Source organism: Populus euphratica, unplaced genomic scaffold (genome assembly GCF_000495115.2).
Source record: "Populus euphratica unplaced genomic scaffold, PopEup_1.0 scaffold25.1, whole genome shotgun sequence".
Taxonomy (NCBI): Eukaryota; Viridiplantae; Streptophyta; class Magnoliopsida; order Malpighiales; family Salicaceae; genus Populus; species Populus euphratica.
In genome coordinates, this window is record NW_011499851.1 from 256,080 (window position 1) to 281,701 (window position 25,622).

Sequence of the window (25,622 nt, forward strand, 5' to 3'; positions counted from 1 at the left end):
TAATGCCTTATACATGGACATATGATATCTAGTTTGATGTTATATGTTTCCAAACACCTCTATTGAAGTGCTTTTCACTGAAAAATATCCTCAAACTTTCCTCTCATATGTATAAATAAAAAAAAAGTATTCATTTTATTTTGTTTAAGATTATTTTTTAATTAGTTAATTTGATTATATATGACCTGCAAAGTATGGTTATCTACCATAATACTATTATGGTAATAACAAAACTATGCAAGCATAAGTTGTATTAGTTATATTCTACATCTAGACTACATTTAAATCAAATTTATATAAGTTTAAGTTTTGTTAAAAAGATATCATTTTTAGAGTAGTTATTACTAACTAGCTGGAATTTAACATAATTAGTTGTGATCACCTAACAATGTCATCTAGTTTGCAAAAAAGATAGATATAAAATTGTGTTGAAGGCATATAAGCACCAAGATATTTACTAGAAGGGGATAGAGGCAACATCATTTAGAAAAATGAAAAAGTAAAAGATTGCATAAGAACTTTAAGGTTTTATTCAAGTGTAGTTTTTCTATTATTGCATGAAATCAGTTGATGAATATCCATCTTGTGACATATCCAATGCAGGTTGTTCTACTAGTACGTATGGTGATAAAGGATTGTTAAGCTCTTTATGAAAAAAAAGAATGGCCTTTATTTTTTGCTTATATTGATTAAACATCATTTATTGTAGCAATGATCTTACATGTAATGTTTTTAGGTAGCATGGTTACCAAATAAGTTATATCACTAAGTGTGCTAATATGTTGATAAAACAAAAAATCATAAGGATCAATCAAACACTAAGTTATTAATTAATTATTGACTTCTTGATCAATATGTTATATGTCTTTCATTTCATCCTTACAATATGGAAAAACTATAATTAGAAATTGATTCCAAACAAAAATAAATAACATACTCATAAATCAAACAAAGTGTGGAGTCTATTTATAAACCTTAGTAGGCTCAATAATGCTAAATAAATAAGCAATAAGCCCCCAAAAAATAAAATAGTTTAATGTTAAAAAAATGGTTAAGGAAAGTGATAAAGAAAAGAGAAAAAATTTAGAAAAGATTGTGAATAAAGTAATATATATAGGGCTGACCATTATTTCTAGTAGCTAAATGACTTTTTTATATTATTACATATTTTGAATTTTTACATAAACTTTTAATCCTAATATTATATAGATTGTTTATAAAAAATAATAAGAAGTATACATTATAAATTATAATACAAATTGAATTTCTTTATGTATGTGTCTCTTTCTTGACAGTCATATAAATTATAAATAATTTATAATACTTGCCATATTATTTTTTAAAGGATTCTTATTTAGAATAAAATTTGGTATTCTAGTTAATCACATGAACTCTTGTATTTATTATTAATCAATTGTCTTTTCATAGTTGATTGTGACTTCTTGTTGTCAAAATATATTTTATTATATCAAATTAGTGAACAAAGATGTTTAGTTTATTATAAAAATGTTTAGTTTATTATAACAAAAGCATATAAAATATAAAAGATTGTTCAATGTAAGTATAGAATACATACAATTTTAAATCTACAAACATGCAAAAAACAATCAAGACAAACATGTTTTCAACATAAATATAATAAAAAGAATATTAACATGCATGCTAAATATATAGTTAAACTTGCAATTTATATAAGATCAAAGTTCTAGCGTGTATACTAATAATAAAAATAACAATATTTCAATTAAAACAAAGAATGATATTTACTTGTTGAAGTACTTTAAATGAATGAAATTTTTGTTATTGTCAATGATAAATTATTTTTTTAGGTTTTATTACTCCTTACTTATGCAATTAGGATATTTTGAAATATAACTTTCAAGATTTCAACAATACTATATTAATTTCGATGCACTTCTAAATAAGATCTTTGAACCACAGAACTCAAGTATTTCTCGACAAGCTATGAGCTTAAACTTTAGATTTGAAAGAAAAAATTGAAGTATAAAAGAGAATGAAAATATTAAAAAAAAATAAAGTGAGAAAGAGAGAAAAAAATCTAAAAAAATAAGTTAGAAGCTCTTCTTTCAACCATTTTTTTATAATGAATTTTAAGAGTTAAGAGGTTTAAGAATTAATTTTTACCATTATGAATCTTTGATTAGCCATGGTAAATAAATGATTAAATTTTAAAAAATCAATAATTCTTTAAAATTAAATTTTTATTTACCTATAATTTATTTAAATCATGTTAATTAAATAAATTTCCAACACTTCTAACCCTTGTGATCAATAATGACCTCTAATTTTTTTATCAATAGCGTCTTATCTTTTCTATTTGATTTTTTTATTTTAGTTTGATCAATTTTAATGTTGTTGATCAATTTTAGTTTTTATTTTTTTATTAGATAATGAATCACTATTTTATTCAATTGACACATAAGTATTTATTTTTAATTTGAATATTAATATAGATCATTGAGCATTTTTCTATGAATGAAATGTCCATAATGTTTTAAATATTTACCAAATACCTGCTATCATCATGAGTATACAAATTAAGTAAGATTTATAATGAAAATCTATTCTTAAGAAAGAAAGCCATGATCAGAAAGAGAAACCCTTACCTTTACCTCCAAATATGCTAAATTTAATTCAGCTTCTCTTTATGGAGGAATGAATCAATCATAACCTTCGAGTCTTCTTTTCACGAGGATGAACTAAAAACTATCCATTCCTCATCAAGTTGAATACTTGTCTATCCATGCTCCTAAATTTATTTATTCTTTCTCCTTTCTCCACTTGAACAAAAGAAAATAAAAATATAAAAATATACAACTAATTAAATCATTTTAATTTCATTACTTTTTTTTTTGGTAAACTAATTACATTACTTATTAGTAATTGCAACTAATTCACTATTTTTTTTCTTGAAAAACGAGTCGGTGTTTTCATCGAATATTACACTGGTCGTAGGATAAAGTCAATATCATCACAATAATTAACTCGGAAGGGGCAAGCTAACAATTAATTAGCAGATATAATGTCTATTATAATCTCATCTCCGAATAAAGAAGGTGGAGCTAGTGGATATATACTAGAATACATATAAAATTAATTAATTAATTCCATGGCATAAATTTACTAGAATCTCAAGCAGAAGAGCTCTGATAGATACTCAAAGGATTACCAAAATTCTCATTCAAATGTTTTTAATGCTTAAATCCGATCTACCTCCCATGTTGAACACAGCACGTGATTGGAGGGAGCCAACAAAAGGTAAACAAAAATAATAATAAATAAAAATTGCTGGCAGCTAATAACTACGAATTCTAATAATAATATAAACACCCCATCTAATATTATACTACAATTTCTTCAAAAAATTAGTTTCATTATTATTCCTACGTCTTTAATATTCTTGGCGAACAACAACAGTGCGACACCCTAGCAAATAATACTTAACCTCGGGCCAAAAGGTACATTTACCTTTTGTCTATAAATTTCTTAGTAAATTACCAAATATACTCTCTCTTTTTTTCTGTAGCCTTGAAGATTATCTATCATGCAAGCATGGCGGAGCTAGGAATTTCAGGTTCGAAGATTGAAATTAAAGAAAAAAAATACTAAAAATCTAATTTGTTGAGGAAAGAGAGGCTGAAAAAAAAAAAGAATTTTCTTGCATGGACAGCCTCTAATTTGGCCCCAGCATGCAAGTACATTATTATCTAGCCCACATGTTAGAATATACAATTAATTAATCCACTGGGCGAATGTTGTGAATTTCTAGGATCATGCCAGGTGCTTTCACCAAATCTCGATTTACCTTATCCCTTGCTTGGTCAAAACAGTACTCTCTTTGTTTTGAGCTTTCTTGTAAAGAGCATCCTTGCAAGCTCATGAGCCGACAGTTAATTTAGAAATTAAAGTGGTTGGCAGGAACAATATTTGAATAATAAAAAATTTCGCAGGCTGCGTTTTGGTAGAAACTTGACAAGGAAGAATTCTGAAGATCAAAATCAATCCCATTCTAGAGAAGAACAAAAGTCTTATAAGAGCAGCTGTCCTGCATGGATATATAAATTATCGCAAGTAGTTACTTTATCATAATTTAGATCAGCCACTGCAGTAAGACAGCAAGGCAAACCTACCAAGCCAAGTTAAGTTACAAGCTGGCTGATGCGTATGTTCTTGCATGAAATCACGATTAAAAAAAACAAAAGAAGAAAACTTTAGCATGCAACACGTTAGTTTCTGCTTTTTAAAATGTTTTTTTTTTGTTTTAAAATATTGTTTTTTTTTTAATATATAAATTATGAAAAAATTATAAAAAATTATTATTTTAATGTATATTTAATTAGAAAACACTTCACAAAAGGGCAACCACACAATTTCATTGACACGTTGAATGATGATAAAATAGAATCCAGTTTCTGCCCTTCAACATTACAATTTCAAATTAATAAGAAACTGATTTAGTGGTGAAGCTGGTGAAAATTAATGGCATTGATGATTGACCCTCCTGACACAACTTCCATTTCGTAAATTTTTCCCCTTCGAAAACAATTGTTCAACAATTAAATGATTTTTTTTTGTTTGATCTGAGATTTTCTTTCATCTCTCAACAGCAACATCATTGCCCCCTTCCCAGAAATAAATAAACAAACCTTTCCATAACCAACCGAAATTAAGTAAAGGGAAGGTGCAGGGATGCATTGGTGATTCGTGGGCCATCACCAAGATCGATCATGGCTACCTCTTCAAATTGTTATTCTATGTGTAGTTGGTGTGGATCATTTCCTTTCACATGCTGTGATGATCTTACTTTCATTCATTAATCACGCCAAGCCAAGGAAAACTCCAGACATGCCAACTAATCAAATTAACCATAGCTCAACTTATACGTGATATTCTTATGAAATGATGCCTTGCTGATTAAACCACAGACACATCATGATGAGTTGGGATGTTATATTTTCCAGCAATAGATTTCGTAATTAGTTGATTCTCTGACCAAGCATAACTTGAACATTGGCTAGGAAATAGCACTGCCATGGGGCATCCGGATTGCCGATCAGTGGGTGATTTTCTTAAATTAAACTGTGATGCTGGGAAAATATATCGGCTTAGGTTGATAACTTTGATCTTGTCTTCGATAAGGCTTCCTTGTTGTTAATTTTGATGTAGAAGATTATTCTCAGATTCGTGAGACACAAAGAGAAACATGAAAAAAGAAAGGCTCAAATAACTTAATTGGAAGTTCGAGAAATGGAAAGAAGTGATGCTGTCTGAGAAATTAATATGTATTGTTCAACATCTTCAGTGTTTTTAAAATAGATAGGCTCGATTTCATGTCTGTTTTTCATGTGTATTATAGATTTTGTAATTAACAATAACAATTATTGTTGTCATTGGAAGTTAAATATTTTTTAAAAAACATATTTCATTTTCTTATTTTAATTTTGAATTCATTGAAAATTTAACTTTGTTGTTTATTTCGGATTTTTTTATACAGAGTTATTGTGTTCTTGAAAAAATTTCTCGATAATAAATTAGTGCTCAGTTCTATAATCATATATTTTTTTATTATATTATTAAATAAAAAAATTATTCTAGAAAAAATATAATTATAAAGAATTAAATTTCATGATATATTTTGATTTATTTTTATAATGTTATTATTATATCATAAAAAATATTCCAATATTAAATTAGTATTTGATTTTACAAGTATCTAATTTTTTATCATATAATTAAATAAAATTAGTTTTTTATAAAAAAATTATTAACTCAATAAAATTCATGACCTAACCTAGATTAACTCGAGTCTATCTATATTACCATCTTAATGTTTTTTTAAAATAAAAAATATTTCTTAAAAATATTTTTAAAATAACTATATTTTTATTAATCATTTGATTTTTTTAACTCATTAAATCGACCAGTAACTCATTAAGTCGACCAGATTATATACCCAAGCAACTTTTATACAATATAATTTTAAAGATAAACTCATTAAATCGACCAGATTATACCCAAACAACTTTTATACAATATAATTTTAAAGATAAAAAATATAATCAAGAGATTTTACATTCAACCCGCTGAGTTTAGTTAAATGACCCTGTTACCCACCATAGAGTAGTGCAAATAGTAGTGCGGGGAATTATGTAGTGTATTTGGATTTATTAGCATTAATGAAATCATATATTTTATTTTTGGATTGTCTATTTTTTCGAAGAAGGAGAGAGAAAAAGAAAAAAGAAAAGGAAAGAACATGTATAGTGATGTGATAATTAGCATGTCAATATGCAAACTTGGTAGTGAACATTGCGGGGCAACATGTTGCTCATTGATCTCCTTATGTTTCAAAAAGCATACTTTTTCCGACATTTCATTCCAGACAAATTTCTAACAGAGTTACATTCGAATTCCACGCATCATTTATTTGGGCGACGAAGGGAAACACAAGGAGATTGAAGGAAAAATGCCCGAGACTATCCTTTTCATTTATTCCATGAAGCGGAGATCTTCTCAGATATGAACTAGAAAGCTTTATACATTTGGGGGAGGCCAAATCTTGGCAAATAACTCCTCAACTCGCTTTGATTGATTAACATAACCATCCAATCCAGCAGCCAGAAGCTCCACAGATGCAGGCCCCATTGCTGATGCAAGGCTTAATTGATCCCATTTAATAAGCTGAGCAGAAAGGGAAGACGATTAAGAAAATCATTTAGCAGTAACTGATATAGAGGGCTCACTAAGATGAAGAAAACTGCAATAATTCATTGAAATGTTTTTCTTTTTCTCATCCAAGCTAAATGTCTGGGATACAACTGAGGGGGACATTTGTTTCTGGAAAATAAATATTTTCCCAATTGAAAAAGTTGGTAAGCGGAAAATAACTTATAGTCAAACTCGAAACACCTTTTTGGAAATCAAAATCTGTGCAGGAAAAATTCCTTTTTGATGTCAACCTTGAGTACCTTTAAACTTTAGAAAATGACTTACGGTTCTCAAGAGAGGAAAACATTTTACATGGGATCCACATAAATAAACAAGTTAAAAAATACTTTACAACCATCACATGCTAGCACTCAATTGGCATCCACATGAATAAATAAGTTATAAAACTCTATATAGCAAAAAGTTTTCATAAATGATCTTCATTTAAAACACCCAAACATCGGAAAATAGCTTATTTTCTATGATAATATTTCGCCTGTAAAATATTTCCCTAAATACAGATTGGTTTCTGCAAAACAAACACCCCCTAAATGAACAGATTTCTTTTGTGACCAAATCTTACTACTGTGATCATGGTTTTCTAAAACCCTACAGAAAACACATTGATAAATAAACAAAAAAAAAAATATGTGACTCAATCTCAAACAGGATGCAGATTGATAAATAAACAAAAAAAAAATATATGTGACTCAATCTCAAACAGGATGCAGATAGTTGCAAGCATAGGTTTACGTACATAAAATGGAAAGCACGTGCATCTATTGTGTTAATGGAGACAAGAATGGATACAAGAATAATGGTAGCGATTTGACTCATTGGTTGTTCTAGCATACTGGTGATGCATGATGATTATGACCTAGAGATAACAGTAGCATATCAGAAGAATACTATTATGTTGATAGGTTCAGTAAGCACTGCATGATCCAACAGTACCACGAGATGCAACATGCACATGAAACCTAAAATCATAGCTTTGTTCCCTCTTCGACAATTCTTCATGTGGTTTTCAAGAAATGCATTTTGCTTCACTCTGCTATGCTGCCTTAATTTAACATTGGAATTTGTGCATCTACAAGGAAAAAAACGAGAAGATGGAAATAAAGCAGACCTCTTCTTCACTGAAACTGTAAGCAGCAGCAGAATGTGGTGATAACCTCCGAACAAAAGAGTACTTCTCATCAGGAGTGGTTGTAGACTCTTTCAGAGATTGCATTACTTTCAATGGTGCAATGATATAGTCAACCCTGAAAAGGAGGTGGAACTCTTAAAGATAAAATACTGATCTTGATGTCTAGCTGCCCAATCCAATTTTCCAGCTAAATATGATGGGAAAAAGTGAGGTGTGTTACCCCAAGAGACTGAATAAATCTTGTTTGTTGCGAACTGCAGCAGCCATCAACTTCGATTTATACCCATATTTGTGAATGTAATTGTAAGCCTTTGTCACCTAAAATGAGTAACTATAGTATGTAAAAAGTCTTTCTTTTTTTTTCTTCAAAGAATAACTTTAAATTCTCTAGCTACTAAGATCTTGGGGATGCAGTAAAAAGCAATGGTGGTGTTAATTTATAAGTTGATCATCATCATTCATATTTGTATTAAAGCATCAATAGACTAGGCAAGTTAAAATCAATAAGCTAAAACTTTAGTGCAAATTAAGAAATCAGTAAATTAGAGATAACTATTGTTTGACTAACCAGTGCCAACCCAGGATCCTCTCCTCTTTTCAGAGCAGCTTCAATCTCAGGGTCACCAGAATGGTTCCGCGACCAATCCTAGAAGATATAAAAATGCACTTTCACAATAAACTAATGTTTCAGCAGAAAATATTGGCATCTCTCAGTAGAAAGGAATACTTACCCTAAGGCGTCCCACAAAAATCTGAATAACAGAAGCACCAGCTTGAGCGGCGGCGGCGGCTTGAACAAAGCTGAGAAACATGAGAAAACATCAATGCTCAGGAAACTTAAAAATGTATAGTCATCCTATGAGATATTGAATATCAAGACTCTGACTACAGCATTCATCTAAATAAATTACTTTTGCAAAAACATTACAGAAAGTGACTGAGAGACCAGATGTAATGAAAACAAAATGAAAACATCCAATGCCAAAAATAAGCAGGTAATCCACAAAGCATTAAAATAAAAAACTACGAATACAGTGAGAACAAAAATCTAGTAATTCAGCTGTGCATTCAAATTAAGTCAGACAATAAAACATCCACATCTAAAACAACAGATCAAAATCTATCAGGAAATAAAATTGCAGCTTGAGCAAATCATTCAGAAAATTAACACATGTACATAGTCTCATCTACTCCTTGGACGTTCTCAAAGCACAATTTACAAGATTTGTATGGAAAAAAAAATGAGTAAATGAAATGCATCCTCAAATGTCATAACTTCCAGACAATATCATCAAAATCCTAAAACATTGCTGGATTGAAACAGTATGCACACTCGCCTTGGTGCACATGTAAGTTTATCTCAATAGATAAAATAAATCACACTTGCTAATTTGACATCAATGACTTATCAGTATTTTGCTAGTTCAATATAATTTCATTGCAGATTTTTGCATGGATCTACTAGAGCAAACAACAAGTACCTGTAAACAAAAGTCAAATGCGTCTGTATGCCCTCAGACTCCAACAATCTCGAGGCTTCTATTCCCTGTGAGAAGACAAAGTAATAAGGGAAGAAAGGGATAACAAGAGCCATCAAAGTTATTTTTTCAAATATGAAAAATTCTTAAGATTGCTAGTAAATATATTATTCTCGGATACCCACTTGCCAAGTTGCTGGAATTTTGAATAACAATCGCTCAGGAGGAACATCAATTTCACTGTATGACTTCAACAAGTCATGCACCTACATATGATATGTATAAAACCACTATCACATAACATATCATGTCATCTGTTACACAAAAGTTGATATTTCTCGAGCATGCTCGTAATCCACAAGCTATGTAAAACCAAAACACACGATCAGAAATAGAAATAAGATTTTATAAGACAATTACTAAAACCAACAGCCGAATTGGAGTTTGACTATTTTCTATAAAAGTTAAAAGGTGTTACCTTTCTAATAATGCCATGGGTGTCATAAGCCAACCGCGCATCCACTTCAGTTGAAACTCGGCCAGGTACCAATTTAGATAAATCACCTCCAACATTCACCAAAGCCTATACAACACCAGCAACCCACGGCATCAATCCAACAAACAAAGTTCACATTACATGTATTTCCTAACAAGCAATCATAAAAATCCAACAAAACAAACCTTGTTAGCGAAACAAGACAATCTCAGCACATCGTTTTCAAGAGAAGAACACCCTGAATCTGCCAATGCGGTGTCCACAGCACTCTACAATTAAACCAAATTTCTAAAATCTATTTCTCACACTAGCATCGATCAAGATAAAAACAAGAATCCAAAATTTGATACTAAATGTTTGCTTACTCTGAATATTGTATCGGGCAGGCTACAGATACCCAAAAGAAGTGAAGAGCTAACGGTAGCAGCAGTTGGAGGAAACCTGTATATACATATAACAACCAACATTAGCGGGGGGTGTCAATAAAAGCAGCCCAATTAAAGGAAGGGGAAAAAAACAACAAATATACTTCTGGAAATCATCGAAAACGACAGTATCAGGCACGATCTCACTCAAGCTAGACACAGCATCCAATTCAGTGCTAGCACCTATAAAAAAGGGGGGATCCAAAATCAGTAAAGAGTTGCAGTTTAATAAAACGGGATATGGAGAGAGAGAGACCAGCATCAAGAGAAGAAGCACGAATTTGAGGAAATGAAGGGTTATGGAGCTTGAAAAAAATAGCATTCGAAGATAGCGATCCACTGAGTAACCTCAGTCTCCCTCCTCCTCCTCCTCCTCCTTTCTGTTTTCAAAACAAAGATCAGATAAATGAATGATGAAGCTATAAATAAATGCATTAATTACACAATAGTGATTACCTGGAGGAAGGAGGATTTGGAGGATAGAGCAGAAGAGAGCGGAGATTGCAAGGAGAGTGACATTTTCTTTTTGTTTTGTTTCTTCAATGTTCTGTTCGAGAAGAGAGATTGTATATATAGTACTGTACTTCTTTTTTTTTTTTTTCTTCTTTGTTATTTAGTTTAAAAATGAGTTAACGCTCCATTTGTTTACAATTTTTTTTTAAGTTAATTTAAAAAAAATAAAGATCAAATCTAAAAATTTTTTTTTTTCCTTCTTTATTATTTAGTTTAAAAATAAGTTAAGGCTCCATTTGTTTACAAATTTTCTTTTTTAAGTTAATTTTAAAAAAAATAAAGATCAAATCTAAAAAAAAATAAAGAAATTAAAATAATAATAATTAATATTTTAATAAGTATTTCAAATAAAATAAGTAACAATCAATAAGTATTTCATGTAAAATAAGTAACAATCAAAAGAATAAGGATCAAATTTGATAGATAAAGAAAACCACTTTTTAGAAAACAAACACACCCAAAAAAGAAAACATTTTTATGAAAACCAAGCCAAATTTTTATTTGACTGAAAAGTGTTTTCTGTTGACTAGAAAGTGTTTTTCATTGACTGGAAAGTGTTTTTCATTAACCAACTTTTCTAATGGCAAACAAATACAAGAAAGTTTGAAAATGGTTTCCCGGAAACTACTTTCCGGGAAACAAACATGGCCTAAAATAATATATTTTTTTATTTTAAATTTATTTTTATAATAACATATTAAAATTATTAAAAAATAATAAAACAATGGTTTAGACGCAATGAAAAACAAGCATGTATTGATTTATAATAATGTTCCTAGATTTTTATAATTTATTTATAATATTTTTATTTTTATTTTTATTGAAACCTGACTTAGTCTCGGTTCATCCATATTACAAATTAAATTACTAAGTTGGTTGGGTTTTAAAATAGTGATTTTTCATATTAAAAAATGATGTCAGTCTATAATAATTTTTTAAATTCATGAGATGAATTATTAGACTAAAAACGCCTTATATGAAACAATCATAAAACTCAATTATTAACCAGTTAAATATTGTATAATTAACATGGAAAAAAAATTAATTACATAAAAGGATCCCAAACAAAAAAAAAAGACAATAAAAATAACATGGATCAAAATTTAAATACAAAATAAAATTTATTTTTAAATAAAAAGTGAAATTAAAAAGAAAATCAATTATGCAAAAGGACCAAAAAAATCAAAAGAATGAGGATCAAAGTAAAAAAAAAAATTCTTTTATTAAAGGGTAAAATTGAAAAGAACAATCAATTTAACAAAAGGCTTAAAAGAAAAATAATAAAAAAAATAAGAACAAAAGTGGTATAAATAACATATCACAAATTAAGATTGAAGGATGTAATTTAAAACAATTCAAAATTTTACAAAAAAATAAAAAATAAAAAGAATAAGGATCGAAGTTGATACCATCATACATCAAAGGACAATTCTAAAACATTTCATTGGCAACACGGTTTCTAAGTTAAGGAGAGAGAGAAGTGAGAAAAGGTCATCAGCATTGATGTATCAACCCAACATCACTATATGCTTCTTCAATAGGAAGAGAATGACGCGATGCTTTTAATAACATAATGAAAGCTGATTTTTTATCACCATAAAGTGTCGCACGCACCTTTTGAAGTGCACAGGTGCCTTCCAAATGCCACCTTTCAAACGCCAGCATTTGCATTACACATGTTAACTACTTTTCTTTTTTAATATGTTTTATATTTACTCAAAGACTAAATTACCCCTTACCTAATTTGATTGTTACCAAAATCTTGTATGAAAAGATAGAAGTGCCATTGGACTCTATTTTTAAATTTTTTAAATCCACTAGTACTTTAGTTTGTATCCAATTATATTTTAGTCCTTTCATTGTACTTTTAAAATGGAAAAACACCAACTTACCCCCAAACAACTAAATAATGATTAAATGGGATTTGTACTACAACCATCATACACTATTAGTTCAAGGATTTTCTATAAGAAGAGAAAATCCACAATTAAATTGTTTTAATGAATAGTGTATAAGAGTTTATATAAACAATAGTTCTCCAATCTCTATTAACTTTATTAATGAGTTTAACAAAATGATATCTTATTTGTCGAAGAAAATAAAAAGATCATTAACTCTTATATTAAAAGGACTGTGGTAAAACCCCAACTCTTTCATATTTTACCCTAAAATGAAACTACCATCCATTTTCTCTATCTTTTATTTTATTTTGGTATCTTTCAATCTCACTCTCCCCAAACAAATTAGTTAGCATTGACCTACAATTCAGCTAAAAAAAATACTAAAAAAACTTGTAAACCATCCATAGTGTTTCGTGAGGGGATTCACAAAGCATTTTGCATATTGGATTTCCCTCATCTTTTAAATGTACTTACTAGTTTTGTACTTGCAATTTCTCATGGGTTAAAATTTTATTCTAGTAAAAAAATAAACATGCAAGCTTTTCAATGCATTTTTAGATATAAAAAATTCTTAATCATAAATTAAAATGCTTATACACCTATCTAACTAATTCAATCGATGTTTGATTAACAAACAACTAAAATTAAAATATTTGATCTTAAAACATAGGTCATGTACTAAGTTTTGATCAATAACTATTTATCTTAGAATATATTTTTTATTTAATCAAATGATTTATTTGTGCGAGTAAAAGGTAAAAAAAGTCTCAAATAAAAGCAAATTGAATAAAATTATGAAACTCAACTATAAAACAACTTAATGTTGAATAATGAAATTAAAAAAATATAGGTTAACCCACTTTAACCCAACAACCCCACTACGTTAGGCACATGATTAAGATAACTCAATAAAAAGAAAATTAAAAAAAAAAGAGCACGAAGACAACTCTAAAAAAAAAAAATATTGAAGAATGAAACTGAAAAAAAACTTCAAAAAGAACATAAAAAAGACCTTAGCCAATTAATGTTAACCTTTGAAATTCATGAGCGTGATCATGAGTCAGAGATTGATCGTGCAGAAGGTAAACCCAAATAAATAACAAAGCAAAATTCTCAATAAAAAAATATTGAGGTATGAAACTGTAAAAAAAAAAAAAACTAAAAATCAACAGTAAAAACTCGAAGTCAACCCAAGTTAACACATTAGCATCGCGACCATGAGCATAGGATTTGAATAAATCTATGGAAAGAAAAGCGAAAAAAAAAGCATGAAAATAAATTCCATAAAAATTAAATATTAAATAATAAAATTAAAAAAAAACTATAAAAGACTTTAATGAATATCAAAGTCAACCCATGTTAACCTTAAAAAATCATGGCTCAATAAAAAAATACAAAGGGATAAAGTTGAAAAATACCATAAAAAAAAGTCCAAAACAAAATAAACATCTAAAAAAAATAGGGGTGATATTCGATATGAAAAAAAATTAAAATCAATTGATAAGAAATGAAATTGAAATAAAATTTAATTAATGAAAGGATTAAGAAATATCAATAGCATAAGGATAAAATTTAATATAAAAGTCAAATGCAACATAATAACTAGAGATGAAATTAAAGGAATAAAAAAAGATAAAAAATAAATAGAAATAAAAAAATTGTTTATAAAATATAAAGAGTAGGACACTCTTATATTTCTCCCAACTACTTTTTATTTTTATTAATATTTTATATTTATAAAAAATCAAGTTGCCAATAAGTACAAGAAAAAAAGAGCCTTGGAAGGAACCTTTATTTTTTAAAATTTAAAAATATGTTAAAATAATATTTTTTATTTTTTTAAATTTATTTTTCATATTAGAATATTAAAATTATTTAATAAATATAAAAAAATTAATTCAATTGTTTTTTAAAATAATAAAACAATGATTTAGGTGTAATGTTATACATGCATATGCAGATTTATAATAATGTTTCTAGATTTTTTTTTATTGAGCTATGATTTTAAAAGGATGAAACTTAAAAAATAATAATTTTAAAAAGAATACAAAAAAACTGTAGTCAACTAATGTTAACTTTTAAAACTCATGAGTATGGTCATAAGTCAAAAATTGACTTTGTATAAGGTAAACTAAAAAAAAAAAAACAAAGCAAAATTCTTAATAAAAAAATATTGAGGGGTGAAGCTATAAAAAAATAATTAAAAATTAATAATAAAAAATATGAGTTAACCTAGGTTAATATGTTAGCACCATGTCTATGAGGATATGATTTGGATAATTCTGTAGAAAGAAAAACAAAAAAAAACATAAAGATAAATTCTATAAAATGAAGCTATAAAAAAATAATAAAAAATATAAGTCAACCTAGGTTAATATGTTAGCACCATGCCTATGAGAATATGATTTGGATAATTCTATAGAAAGAAAAGAAAAAAAAACATAAAGATAAATTCTATAAAATTTACATAGTGAATAATAAAATTATAAAAATTATAAAAATCACCTTAATGAACACCAAAGTCAACCTATGTTATCTTTCGAAAATCGTGATTCAATAAAAATATATAAGGAATGTAATGGAAAAAAGTAAAATAAAAAAATCTAAAACAAAATAAACATCTAAACAAGGAATATGAATCAAATCTAATATGAACCAAAAAAAATAAAATTTGATGATGAAAAATGAACTTAAAATAAAATTTAATTAGTGAAAGGATTAAGAAATATAAAAAAAATAAGGATAAAATTTGATATAAAAATTAAATGATATATAATTACTAAGAATGAAATTGAAGGAATAAAAAAATAACAATAAAAAATAAAATTATATATAAAATATAAATAGTTGAATACTCCCGATCACGTTTTATTTTTATTAATATTTTATATTTATAAAAAATGAATTTACCAACAAATACAAAGAAGAAGAGGCCCATCTTCTATTTTTGTTTCTTTACAGGGCTGTTTAGTAATTAACCTGCTAAGAAAAATCAAATGTCTAAAAGACCCTGGATACAAAATAATGCCTTTTCAGTTTCTAGGTTAATTAAGTCATACTGTTTATAAAGGAAGTAAACGATCGGTTTTGCCCCATCAAGGTTACAATGACTAATATATCCTTAAAAAAAAATCAAATTACCTCTTAATTTATTAGATTTGGGGCTATTCTGTGTGGACAAAGTGGAGAAAGTACTGTTCATATCTACAGTACTTTCTCCGCAGGACTTAGATTCTGTTAATAATAATAATAAGCCCTGACAGCGAGTCAATTGCAAGAACACTATTAACAGGAAAAATGAAGGCTCACAGATGCAGCCACCCCAAAAGTATCCAAGTAGCCAACAGCCAAATACCCTGTTATCAGCTGACAGCAAGAAGAGGTCATCATTCCCTAACAGCAAGCATCCCCAGGAACATTCATTGCAGCAGGAAACAATATCTAGTTTTCTCGATTAGTAGAGCACGAATAGGAATCGATTGTCAATGGCAGTGAGCTCCTGCGCCTGCTCCAGCTGCTGACTCAAGGTAAGAACTCATTTTAACTTCAGACAACAACAGTTTTCTGATACAAAGCAACCATTTTACCATAAAGTCAAGACCATAAATAGAAAACCAGTGGGAATAGGAGAGCGGCGATCGAAATAGATGGGGAGTTTGCATAGCATGCATGGAGGCAAGTCCAAAACCACCGAAAATTGCAGTATAATAACTGCTCGCAGTGACCGCAGCATAAGATTCCAGTAGCAAGACTAAAGACTGTAATTCATAGCATCTTTCATAAACACCTGCTTTGAGCTCAACCTTAACATCTCTGATATTTTAAATAAAGAATCTACTGGATATAAGCTTAAACTTAAAAGCAAAAATGGCTTTACAAGTTGAAACGAGGTAAAGGGGGTAAATTGACGGTAATTTAAAACCACATCTCTAAATTACTGGTCCAAGATGCAAAATAATGAAGTATAAAATATTAACCATTTGCATCGACAGCCTCTTTATTATGCAAAATATCTATAAAATATTCAAAATAATATCTATAAAATATTCAAAATCAAATCTCTAAATTATCTCTGCATGTCATCAGATGGTCCTCCTATTATTCAGGATGCATCCACCTTCTTCCATGTCACCAGGGAATTGAGAAATTTCATCACCTGAAGTATTGTCAAGTTTCCACCATAAGATTTGGCAAGAAAAGCGAAAGGAGATTGAGATAAAGATGGAAAGTTTATGGAAGACAAATGATAAAAATTTGAACCTCCGATGGATCTCTGAGAGAGTAAACTGCATTGGTTTCTTTGGGTCTAGATGACACCAAAATTCCACAACCTCGATTCCCCTCCCGGAGCACCTGGTTTTAGACCAAAGTATCACATAGAATTAAACACAAATCTTTCCCACTACATGAAAATTAAAATCTTGTCAAGATTACATGATCTTTCACTACCTTGAATGCATCTTCATCTGTCAGATCATCACCAATATAAATTGGGAGTACATCATCTCTATTACTTAGACCTGTGCCTCAGTAAATGAGGTACAAATGGTTAATAACCTTAGGAAAAACAAATCTATATCACCTAGGATGTTTAGAATCGGCAATCTCACCTAGAGATTCAAGCAAAAATTCAACTGCTTTTCCTTTATTCCAGTCAATCATTGGACGGACCTCTAAAACCTGAATACACAGCAAAGCGAGTGTAAAATCATATTTTCAAGAAAGCAGCATATAGATAAGATCATATCACCAAAATCAGTATCTAGCAAACAATAAGAATACCTTCCGTCCATGAGTTTTTCGCAAACGAGGATACTTATCTAAAATATCCTGAACACATTGTGCAATAGATTGCCAGTTCTGAAGTCAAGTACAAGCAGGACACATCTTAGAACTTGGCCAAACGAAAAGTCATATAATGGAGATGTCTCAATGACAAGGATATTTCATCCATAGAACAACAGTGACCTACCTTCTCATCTACATTACGGAAATGTACAGAGACGCAAAATTTATGATTCTCAACTTTTGCACCTTTGATCCCCTTAGTATCCTCGACAAGGGTTCTAAAAACCTGGGTGAAATTCAAGGTAGTCAGTTTACCCTCTTAAATAATGATGAGAATTTTATGTTTTATACATGAAAAGCAACACTGTGCACCTCATCGATCATAGGTATAAATTCTCTAGCGGGCTGAAACAGATTCACCTCCTTGCCCTATGAAACTCAAACAGAAAGTACAACAATTTATTTAGTTTGTAAAAAGCAGGTTCAACAGGATATAAAACCCCTGGAGTCTAATTTTGCAGGAAACATGAGGAGAAATACATACACAAAGAGCCAGTAATCTGATACCTGTTGGTCAGTAGTTGATTCATTACAGTTTGGATGGTCATTGGACACCGCTTTTCGTACAGGGCCCAAGATGTCCATCCCATGACTACCAGCATAATACAATTCTGCTAGTCCTACAAGCTGATAAACCTGGAAAAATAGAGTAGCTTAGCACAATGGCAACAAGTTATAATTATACTAGAAACTAAATAGAACATGTGCATAATGGGGAATTCTCCTCTAACCTTGTCACGACTTCTTCCACTAATAATCGCCGTTGGGAAATATTTTGCAAAGTTTCTTACTGCAAAACGCATCTGAAACAGTTCTCAATTTAAAGATGCAAACACCAAATGGTAAAAGATAAAAAAGAAAGAACATGTTGAACATTCAGCAAATTATGAACAATTCTTACATCATCAGACATAAGGGCATTATCTGGGTCATCTACTATTGGAGAGAGAGTACCATCATAGTCTAGAAACATTGCTATCCTTTTGTTTTTGGCAAAATTTGCAATTTCCTCAAATGAGTTGAGTGCTGATGGATGCTTGAGCTACACAATCAGAAAACAAAGAAAAGAAATGACATACAAGCAGAACATAAACCACCCACCATACATACTTTGAAGAGCACAACTGTGGCCTAGAAATTAAAATTCTGATTTTTTAAGCATATTGCCAAACGAATTGGCCAACAATGAAGCAAGCATTACCATCCAGGTGCTGTAAGCCGTGTCAGCACCATCCATAATGAGCTTCTTGCGAGGGGGTGATGAGGATTTCATGGCATCCAGACATGCATTCGAGCAGACTTCATCAAGTTTCCCAGGCTTTTTTCTAGGAATGTTTCTATACTTGCTAGAGGAGAGTGATCCTCCCGATGGTGCGTAAGGCAACAAATTAGAATGGATGCCGAGCCTTGACTTGTTTATTGGAGCAGGATCAGTGAGAACAGGAGAAGAATGGTTTGACTCGATGTCCATAGTAGCCAGATTACTTGGTAGTACTTGTGAAGAATGAATTATGATACCAACAAACACTTGACCAAACAATAATTTGTGCACGTTATACAAAATGCCTTTTACCCAACCCTTTTATCAATGAAAAACCACCTCTTCAATGTTTTCTTGTCGCTGCTACTGGGAAAGCTGTTCATCAAGCAAGCACTTCCTGAGAACTGGCCATCACAGCAAAGAATTAAATTTCAATGAAAATTTACATCAAAATATGAATGTATGCCTAAACAGAACCTAAATTCATACCTTGTCATCTCCAAAGCTACACAACATTTGATGGGTGGCAGAACATTATTTGCACTAGGATTTTCAAGAAATGAAAGAAGGGTTCCAGCAAAATGCACCAGAAATATCTGTTCAAAAGATCAATGAAAGATGCGTGTTTAGTCTTGGGAACTTGCTTGCTGCACAAACGCGTCTGGAATCTTTAGACAGATTGAAACTACCAGCATTCAAATAAAATGGACTCGATTTGTCTTCAAGAAATGCAAAAGTTGACCGTACCAATGTTCAGATACTGACCACCATTAATGGTAGAGCAAAGAGAATAGCTTGTCCACATCGATATCAAAGTCAGCTATCCTCATGATACCGACTTTGATATTAGAATTTTCGAGTCTTAAATGCACACAACATTTTATTAAAAAAAGATGTCAAGATCATAGGCCTAACACATCATATAATACCCTGACAGGTTCTTAAAGCTGAATTCCGATGGACATTATCTATTTTGCCCTGCAAAAAGGACAGGTATGTAAAGAAAATAAAAAGAAAGAGACAGCAACCTGTTACCTTAACATTTTATCATATATATCAGCTTAAATATATGAATTTTCTTGCTTGAGCAAATAATGCAAACGAAAAGCAACTACGCAACAAAACAAAACAAATATGAAACCAATTCCTATCAAGTAAAATCCCAATCGCCTCAAAATCAAAACTTGAGTAAAACGTGATATATAGGCCAAAACACATCCAATATGCTTAGGTGGGGAAAATCAAGATTCATTATTGCAACAATAAAAAACGTTAACCTTATCTTTACGTTCTTCACGACCTCAAGTGACTAACATTGTTAACCAAAAAAAAACATTACAGTAACGATGATACTCGACAGCACAGTACTCGCTACAGACACGATAATAATTATAAAATCCCAGAACCAAGTATATAATTGATAATTAGCTAATATAATTTAAATTATCTCTGAAAATTCTCCACCTCTTCCACTTCGATGATTTGTTCATCTAGATTCACTCGAGCATCAAGAAGATAAAGATGACAAATAATTCTGGGATTTTCCAATTTGATGATGATACAATGATATCTGTGTGGCCAATGAGCATGTAGCTCGGGATCTCTCAATTAAAAGAAATGGTCCTGTATATGTGTATATGACACAAAAGGCTATACTACGTGGGGCTTTCCACATGTAGATCTAATATACATCATTTTCAATGTCCATAGTTCTTTCATAAATCAAAATCAACTAATGTACAGATTGCAAAACGAAAAATTCATTTTTCTGCAACGATCAACCACCAGAAGACCATACAAGCCGACCCCACCACGACATACGTAGTAAAAACTTTCAGCTAATGTTTTCTTTTAATTTATTAACTTTCTCTCGTATTAGCTCCCTCCAAATCGACGTGTTTAATTTTTTGTTTTTGGGGTTTCTTTTATGTGTGAAACACCGGTGGGAGACTTTTTCATTCCCGAATATGTAATTAACAAAATCTTTGTCATTATCGCACAACTATTACCAGGCGAAAACAACTTCACAGTATCGCAAAGAAATCTAAACTGTGTAGACAGCATACAGAGCTTTCTTTTCCCATTACAAGGTCATTGTATCACATCAAGAAAAAGCGATTAGCACACGTTTTGAAACCTCAACGAACTAATTTTCCTTAATCATGACAACCGACAAAAAAAGAAATTTATGGTAAAATGAAGAAACGAGCAGCTCGGCTTTCAAGATCACCCGCTATAGAGAATAAACTAATACAAAACACACATCCAAGAGATCCAAGAGCAAGGAAACATTATTTCACCAAAAACCACCCATAGGCATTCAAAAGTCATACACTTATCTCCCAAGATTCAAGGTTTAAGAAAAATAAAAAAGATTAAAAAGATCGCATCCTTAATAAATCATCGGGATTGCTTGTCTAACCAGAAAGAGATGACAGCCAAGCCAGATCTCACAAAAAGGATTCATACTTGTTAATATTGTTGACACAAAGTTACAACAACATTGCACATGAAAACATGAAAATATCTTCAGATTCTACTTTTAATACATATAAAAAACAACAGAAGTCGTACCTAATCCACGTGTTAACAAAAGTGCCTGCCTGTTTTTTTTTTTTTTCTGTTCTTTTATTTTTTTCTTATCAAACAAGGACTGATCTCTATAATGCAGTTCTCAGATCAAAAACAAAAAACCTGAAGATCCCACAAAGAGAGGGGAAAAAAGAGCTGAGAGAATTAAATAGGCAAAAATAAAATCATGTATGGGGTGAAACACACACAGAGAGAGAGAGAGAGAGAGAGAGAGAGAGAGAGAGAGAGAGAGAGAGAGAGAGAGAGAGAGAGAGAGAGAGAGAGAGAGAGAGAGAGAGAGCTGACTAATATATACATACATAAAATGGAAAGGGGAGAAAACAATCACCTCTCTGATAATTAAGAAAGTTGCAGAGGAGAGAGAGAAAGTAGAGGAAAAGAAGGGAAGGGAAAGAAACGAGGGTGCAAAGAATGGGTATTTATAGAGTTGGATATGCCATAGAAGACGTGCTTAACAAGGTAAACCCTAAACAACCAGGTTGTTGAATCAGGAAACATCGCTCTAGTTTCCCCTTTTTAAACGTAAACCCTTAATGAAAAATCTGTCTAAATTGAATATTAATTAATTAATTAGTAGTATAATAAATAACTTCCCATTAATAAAACAACCTTCATATATATATATATATGCCGTTATCCCTCACAAATTCACTGGCCCTTCATAAATGTTAGACCATTTAATTAATTTTTTTTTATATAAAATATGAACTCATACTATATGGACCAAATTTATTATATTCATAAAAGTCACTAATTTGAATATTATAAAATTTAGAGTTATAAAAAATTTATATAATTTATATAATTATTAATTTTAGAATTTGTGAGATTAGTTAAATACACATAAACTAAAATGAATATCTATATTAATAAAAAACAATTGTTAGCTATAGTATTTATTATAGCATCTGATAATGAATTATATATAAGTTATATGTAGGCACAATTTTAGTTGGTGTGAATAATGAATAATAGGTTGATGTAATATATAAAATTGCTAAACATAAAAAAAATCTTCAAAAATATTGGATGGAATAATGAATTTTAAAGATTAGTATTTTTTTAATTTTTTTCTTGTTATTGTTTATATATAAAGTAAACTCGTCTTGGTTTGAGTAATGAAATTTATAATAAAATAAAAGGAAAAAAGAAAAATACTAATTTTACCTAAATAATTTAATCTATGAAAAAACAGGATGTGCTTGTTAATTAATTGTCGAGATCTTTAGAGCATCTCTAATGAAAAAAGCTAAATTAATAAAATGACTTTTTGAATAATATAAATATAACTTTTTTATTATGTGCATTCCACTGGTAAAAACTATTTAGAAAAGCCATTTATATTTTAATATATTTCATATTAAATTTATTTTTATATAATTATATAACTAATATATATATTTTATATATAATATAAATATAATGTTATTAATTATATAATTAATATGAGTAATTTATAAAAATAATATAAAATTTAATAAAATAATATGAAAGTTAAAAGATATAATTTAAAATTAAACTTAAAATTTATTTATATGAATATTTTTAATTTTCAGTTTTATATGTTACTATTAAAAATTTAATTTTTTAAAAGTAAATTCAAATTCAAACTTAAAAAAAAAAACCATCAAAATTTTCAATTTTGATTTTCAATTTTTTTAAAAAATTAATGCTTTGAAAAAATAATCGCCACCATTTTAAATTTTAAAATTTTAAATTTTGAAAAAATAACCACCAACATTCTAAGATTTTAAAATTTTAAAAAATAATCCATCTATAAATATTCTCATATACCTTAATATTTTTTCTCATCATTCCGTTGTTTTTTTTCTCCATTCAAAAATATATTTCATTAAAATTCATCATGAATCATTCTAATTTTAATTTTTATGATGCTTTTGATTTTGATGATGACACTCCTGTGTTCGCTTTTCAAGTTGCTGCTGTTATGGTTACTGAAAAAGAATCGAATAATTAAGGGCAAAGAATAAGGTACCGTGGTTCTATTCTTGACTACAATATTGTCAATCATAATAGAAAGGAAGGTAAGTTAAGGTTATATAATGATTATTTTGCTGAAAATCCTAAATTCACTGAAACTTAATTTCAAAGAAGATTTAAGATAAGTTGTCATCTTTTTCTTCAGATCGCAAATGTAGTGGAAGCTCATAATCCATATTTCAAACAAAGGACAAATGCTCTTGGTGTTATTGGTTTATCTTGTTTTCAAAAGGTAACTGCAGCTCATAGAATACTTACTTATAGTATTCCTACAGATCTTACTGTTAAATATCTTCAAATTGGAGAAAGCACTACGATAGAAAGTTTTAGAGCTTTCGTCAAAGCAATCGTAGAATTTTTTGATGATTGGTATCTAAGGGCACCAAACATGGCCGATATTTGTCGGTTATTATCAATTGGAGAGTAGCATAGATTTCCAGGGATGTTAGGGAGCATTGATTATATACATTGAAAATGAGAGAAATGCCCAATTGTATGACATGGGATGTATACTGGTCATTGTCGTGAACCAACTATAATTCTAAATGTAGTGGTTTCACAAGATCTTTGGATATGACATGCCTTTTTTGGAATGCCTGGATAATTAAATGATATTAATGTTATTAATCGATCACCTATCTTCGTTGCACTTGCTGAAGGTCATACTGCTCCTATCAATTATATAATTAATGGGCATGAATATATAATGGGATACTATTTAACAGATGAGATTTATCCTAATTGGTTTAATTCTTCAATCATTTCACTTTGCTGACGATTTTCAATTTGAGTAACAAAATCCAACAAATTTACCAACTATTTCTTGCCATCTATTTGAGATGCTTATTTGGGAACAATTATTCAAGTTTCCTCCATTCTCTACAAAGTAAGCATGTACTCGAGTCTAGAACTATTTTGTTTATTGTTTAACTCCTATAATTGGATCTTTGCTTGTATTTAGGTTTACAGAGACAAGTATACAATCTTCTTCTGGTGAGTTTATGATTTTTTTATTGGATGGACATTTAAATTCAAGTATGTTAAGTTATTAATTAATTGATTAGAATCAATTGGATGAGAGAGAATATCTTAACTCACTGATAAGAAAGTTGGCGAAAGAGCTTGGAAAATTTGAATCCATCTACATTTAAAAAAACATCAAGTTAAAACCTTATAGGAGAGTGTAAAAGAAGCACACATTCAATGTCTAACAATTTTATAGTTTATATACATGTGAATTAATAACAAGCATTGCATCCTACTTGTTCTAACATTACAATTTGACTATTTTTTGGAACTAAGAGAGGATTAATATACTGGTTTAATTGCATTTTCAACAAAACAAAATATAATTAACCTCAAATTAAAATAAACAATAAAAAATAAATTTTAAATATGTCCCTCTATATGTTTATCAATATCGGCTACCATTATTACTTTCTCTTAATTTTGTCAAAGATAACAACATAAATAAAAAATTGTTTTCCTTAACCCATATCAAAAACATAAAATAACAAAAAAATAACAATCATCACAAATATCAAATTAACAACAAATGGTCTAAAAAATTAACAAATATAAAAGAGAAAATAAAAAAACTTTCTTTAATTTCAGTTAATTAACACAACCGATGTTATAAATTAACCAAAGAATAATTGATTTTTGTTTTTTCTAAATTTGAGAGAATAGTGAGGCATAATACAAGATTAAAAAAAAAAAAAGCTTCTTTCCTTGCTTTTAAAGAAAAAAAACAATGTTGACTAACAGTTATAAAAATAGTCGTTGGCAACGTTAATTCCATTTTAGCTATTTTATTGAAACCTGTAAAAATAACTCTTCTCAAATTGAATAGCCATTTTGGCTTCTCTTTTACCTGCTTTGTTAAAATAGTAAAATAAAAAAAATAAAAGTTAAAAGAACACGCTTTTAAATTTGCCTCTTCATTTGCTTCTCTAGTTATAGATGCTCTTAGGATTCTAAAAGGTAATTCTATAATAATAGCATTATTAATATAAAAAATAAAAATAAAAAGATACAAGAGCCTTAATTAACTGATTGATTAATTGGAATAATTTAAAATAGAAAGCAGTAGTCGTAGTAAAAGAGAAGGGTTGATGTTTATGAGCCTGTTTGCATTATTGCTGAATCATAATTTCAGTATTTTTTTAATTTAAATTATTTATCTAATGTTTATGTATAAAAATAAAATTTAAAAAATAAAATAAATA

The 25,622-nt window shown here is 29.4% G+C and overlaps 2 protein-coding genes across 7 annotated transcripts; both read right to left on the reverse strand.

The window, feature by feature from the left end:
• Positions 1–6,321: 6,321 nt before the first annotated feature.
• LOC105121364 (Aldolase superfamily protein) lies at positions 6,322–10,845 on the reverse strand. Its single transcript, XM_011019958.1, has 13 exons — positions 10,735–10,845; positions 10,535–10,658; positions 10,383–10,461; positions 10,219–10,294; positions 10,039–10,122; positions 9,836–9,940; positions 9,543–9,623; positions 9,361–9,425; positions 8,611–8,680; positions 8,448–8,525; positions 8,100–8,197; positions 7,859–7,994; positions 6,322–6,702 (listed from the first exon to the last, which is right to left on the reverse strand). The coding sequence occupies exons 1-13, from the start codon at positions 10,795–10,797 to the stop codon at positions 6,556–6,558; spliced, it is 1,206 nt and encodes a 401-aa protein (XP_011018260.1). The 5' UTR covers positions 10,798–10,845; the 3' UTR covers positions 6,322–6,555.
• Positions 10,846–16,719: 5,874 nt separating this feature from the next.
• Positions 16,720–21,872, reverse strand: LOC105121365 (probable trehalose-phosphate phosphatase F). 6 transcript variants are annotated; one of them, XM_011019961.1, is made up of 16 exons: positions 21,722–21,872; positions 21,376–21,495; positions 19,731–19,779; positions 19,549–19,626; positions 19,291–19,397; positions 18,742–19,205; positions 18,442–18,582; positions 18,272–18,343; positions 18,048–18,176; positions 17,853–17,909; positions 17,665–17,766; positions 17,475–17,552; positions 17,303–17,372; positions 17,142–17,212; positions 16,953–17,045; positions 16,720–16,848 (listed from the first exon to the last, which is right to left on the reverse strand). In XM_011019961.1, exons 6-16 carry the CDS (start codon positions 19,009–19,011, stop codon positions 16,795–16,797), a joined length of 1,137 nt encoding a protein of 378 aa, XP_011018263.1. In that variant the 5' UTR covers positions 19,012–19,205; positions 19,291–19,397; positions 19,549–19,626; positions 19,731–19,779; positions 21,376–21,495; positions 21,722–21,872; the 3' UTR covers positions 16,720–16,794. The 6 variants fall into 6 exon arrangements, with proteins under 6 accessions (XP_011018263.1, XP_011018262.1, XP_011018261.1 ...); XM_011019960.1 differs by lacking the exon at positions 19,731–19,779; XM_011019959.1 differs by lacking the exons at positions 19,549–19,626; positions 19,731–19,779.
• Positions 21,873–25,622: the final 3,750 nt, after the last annotated feature.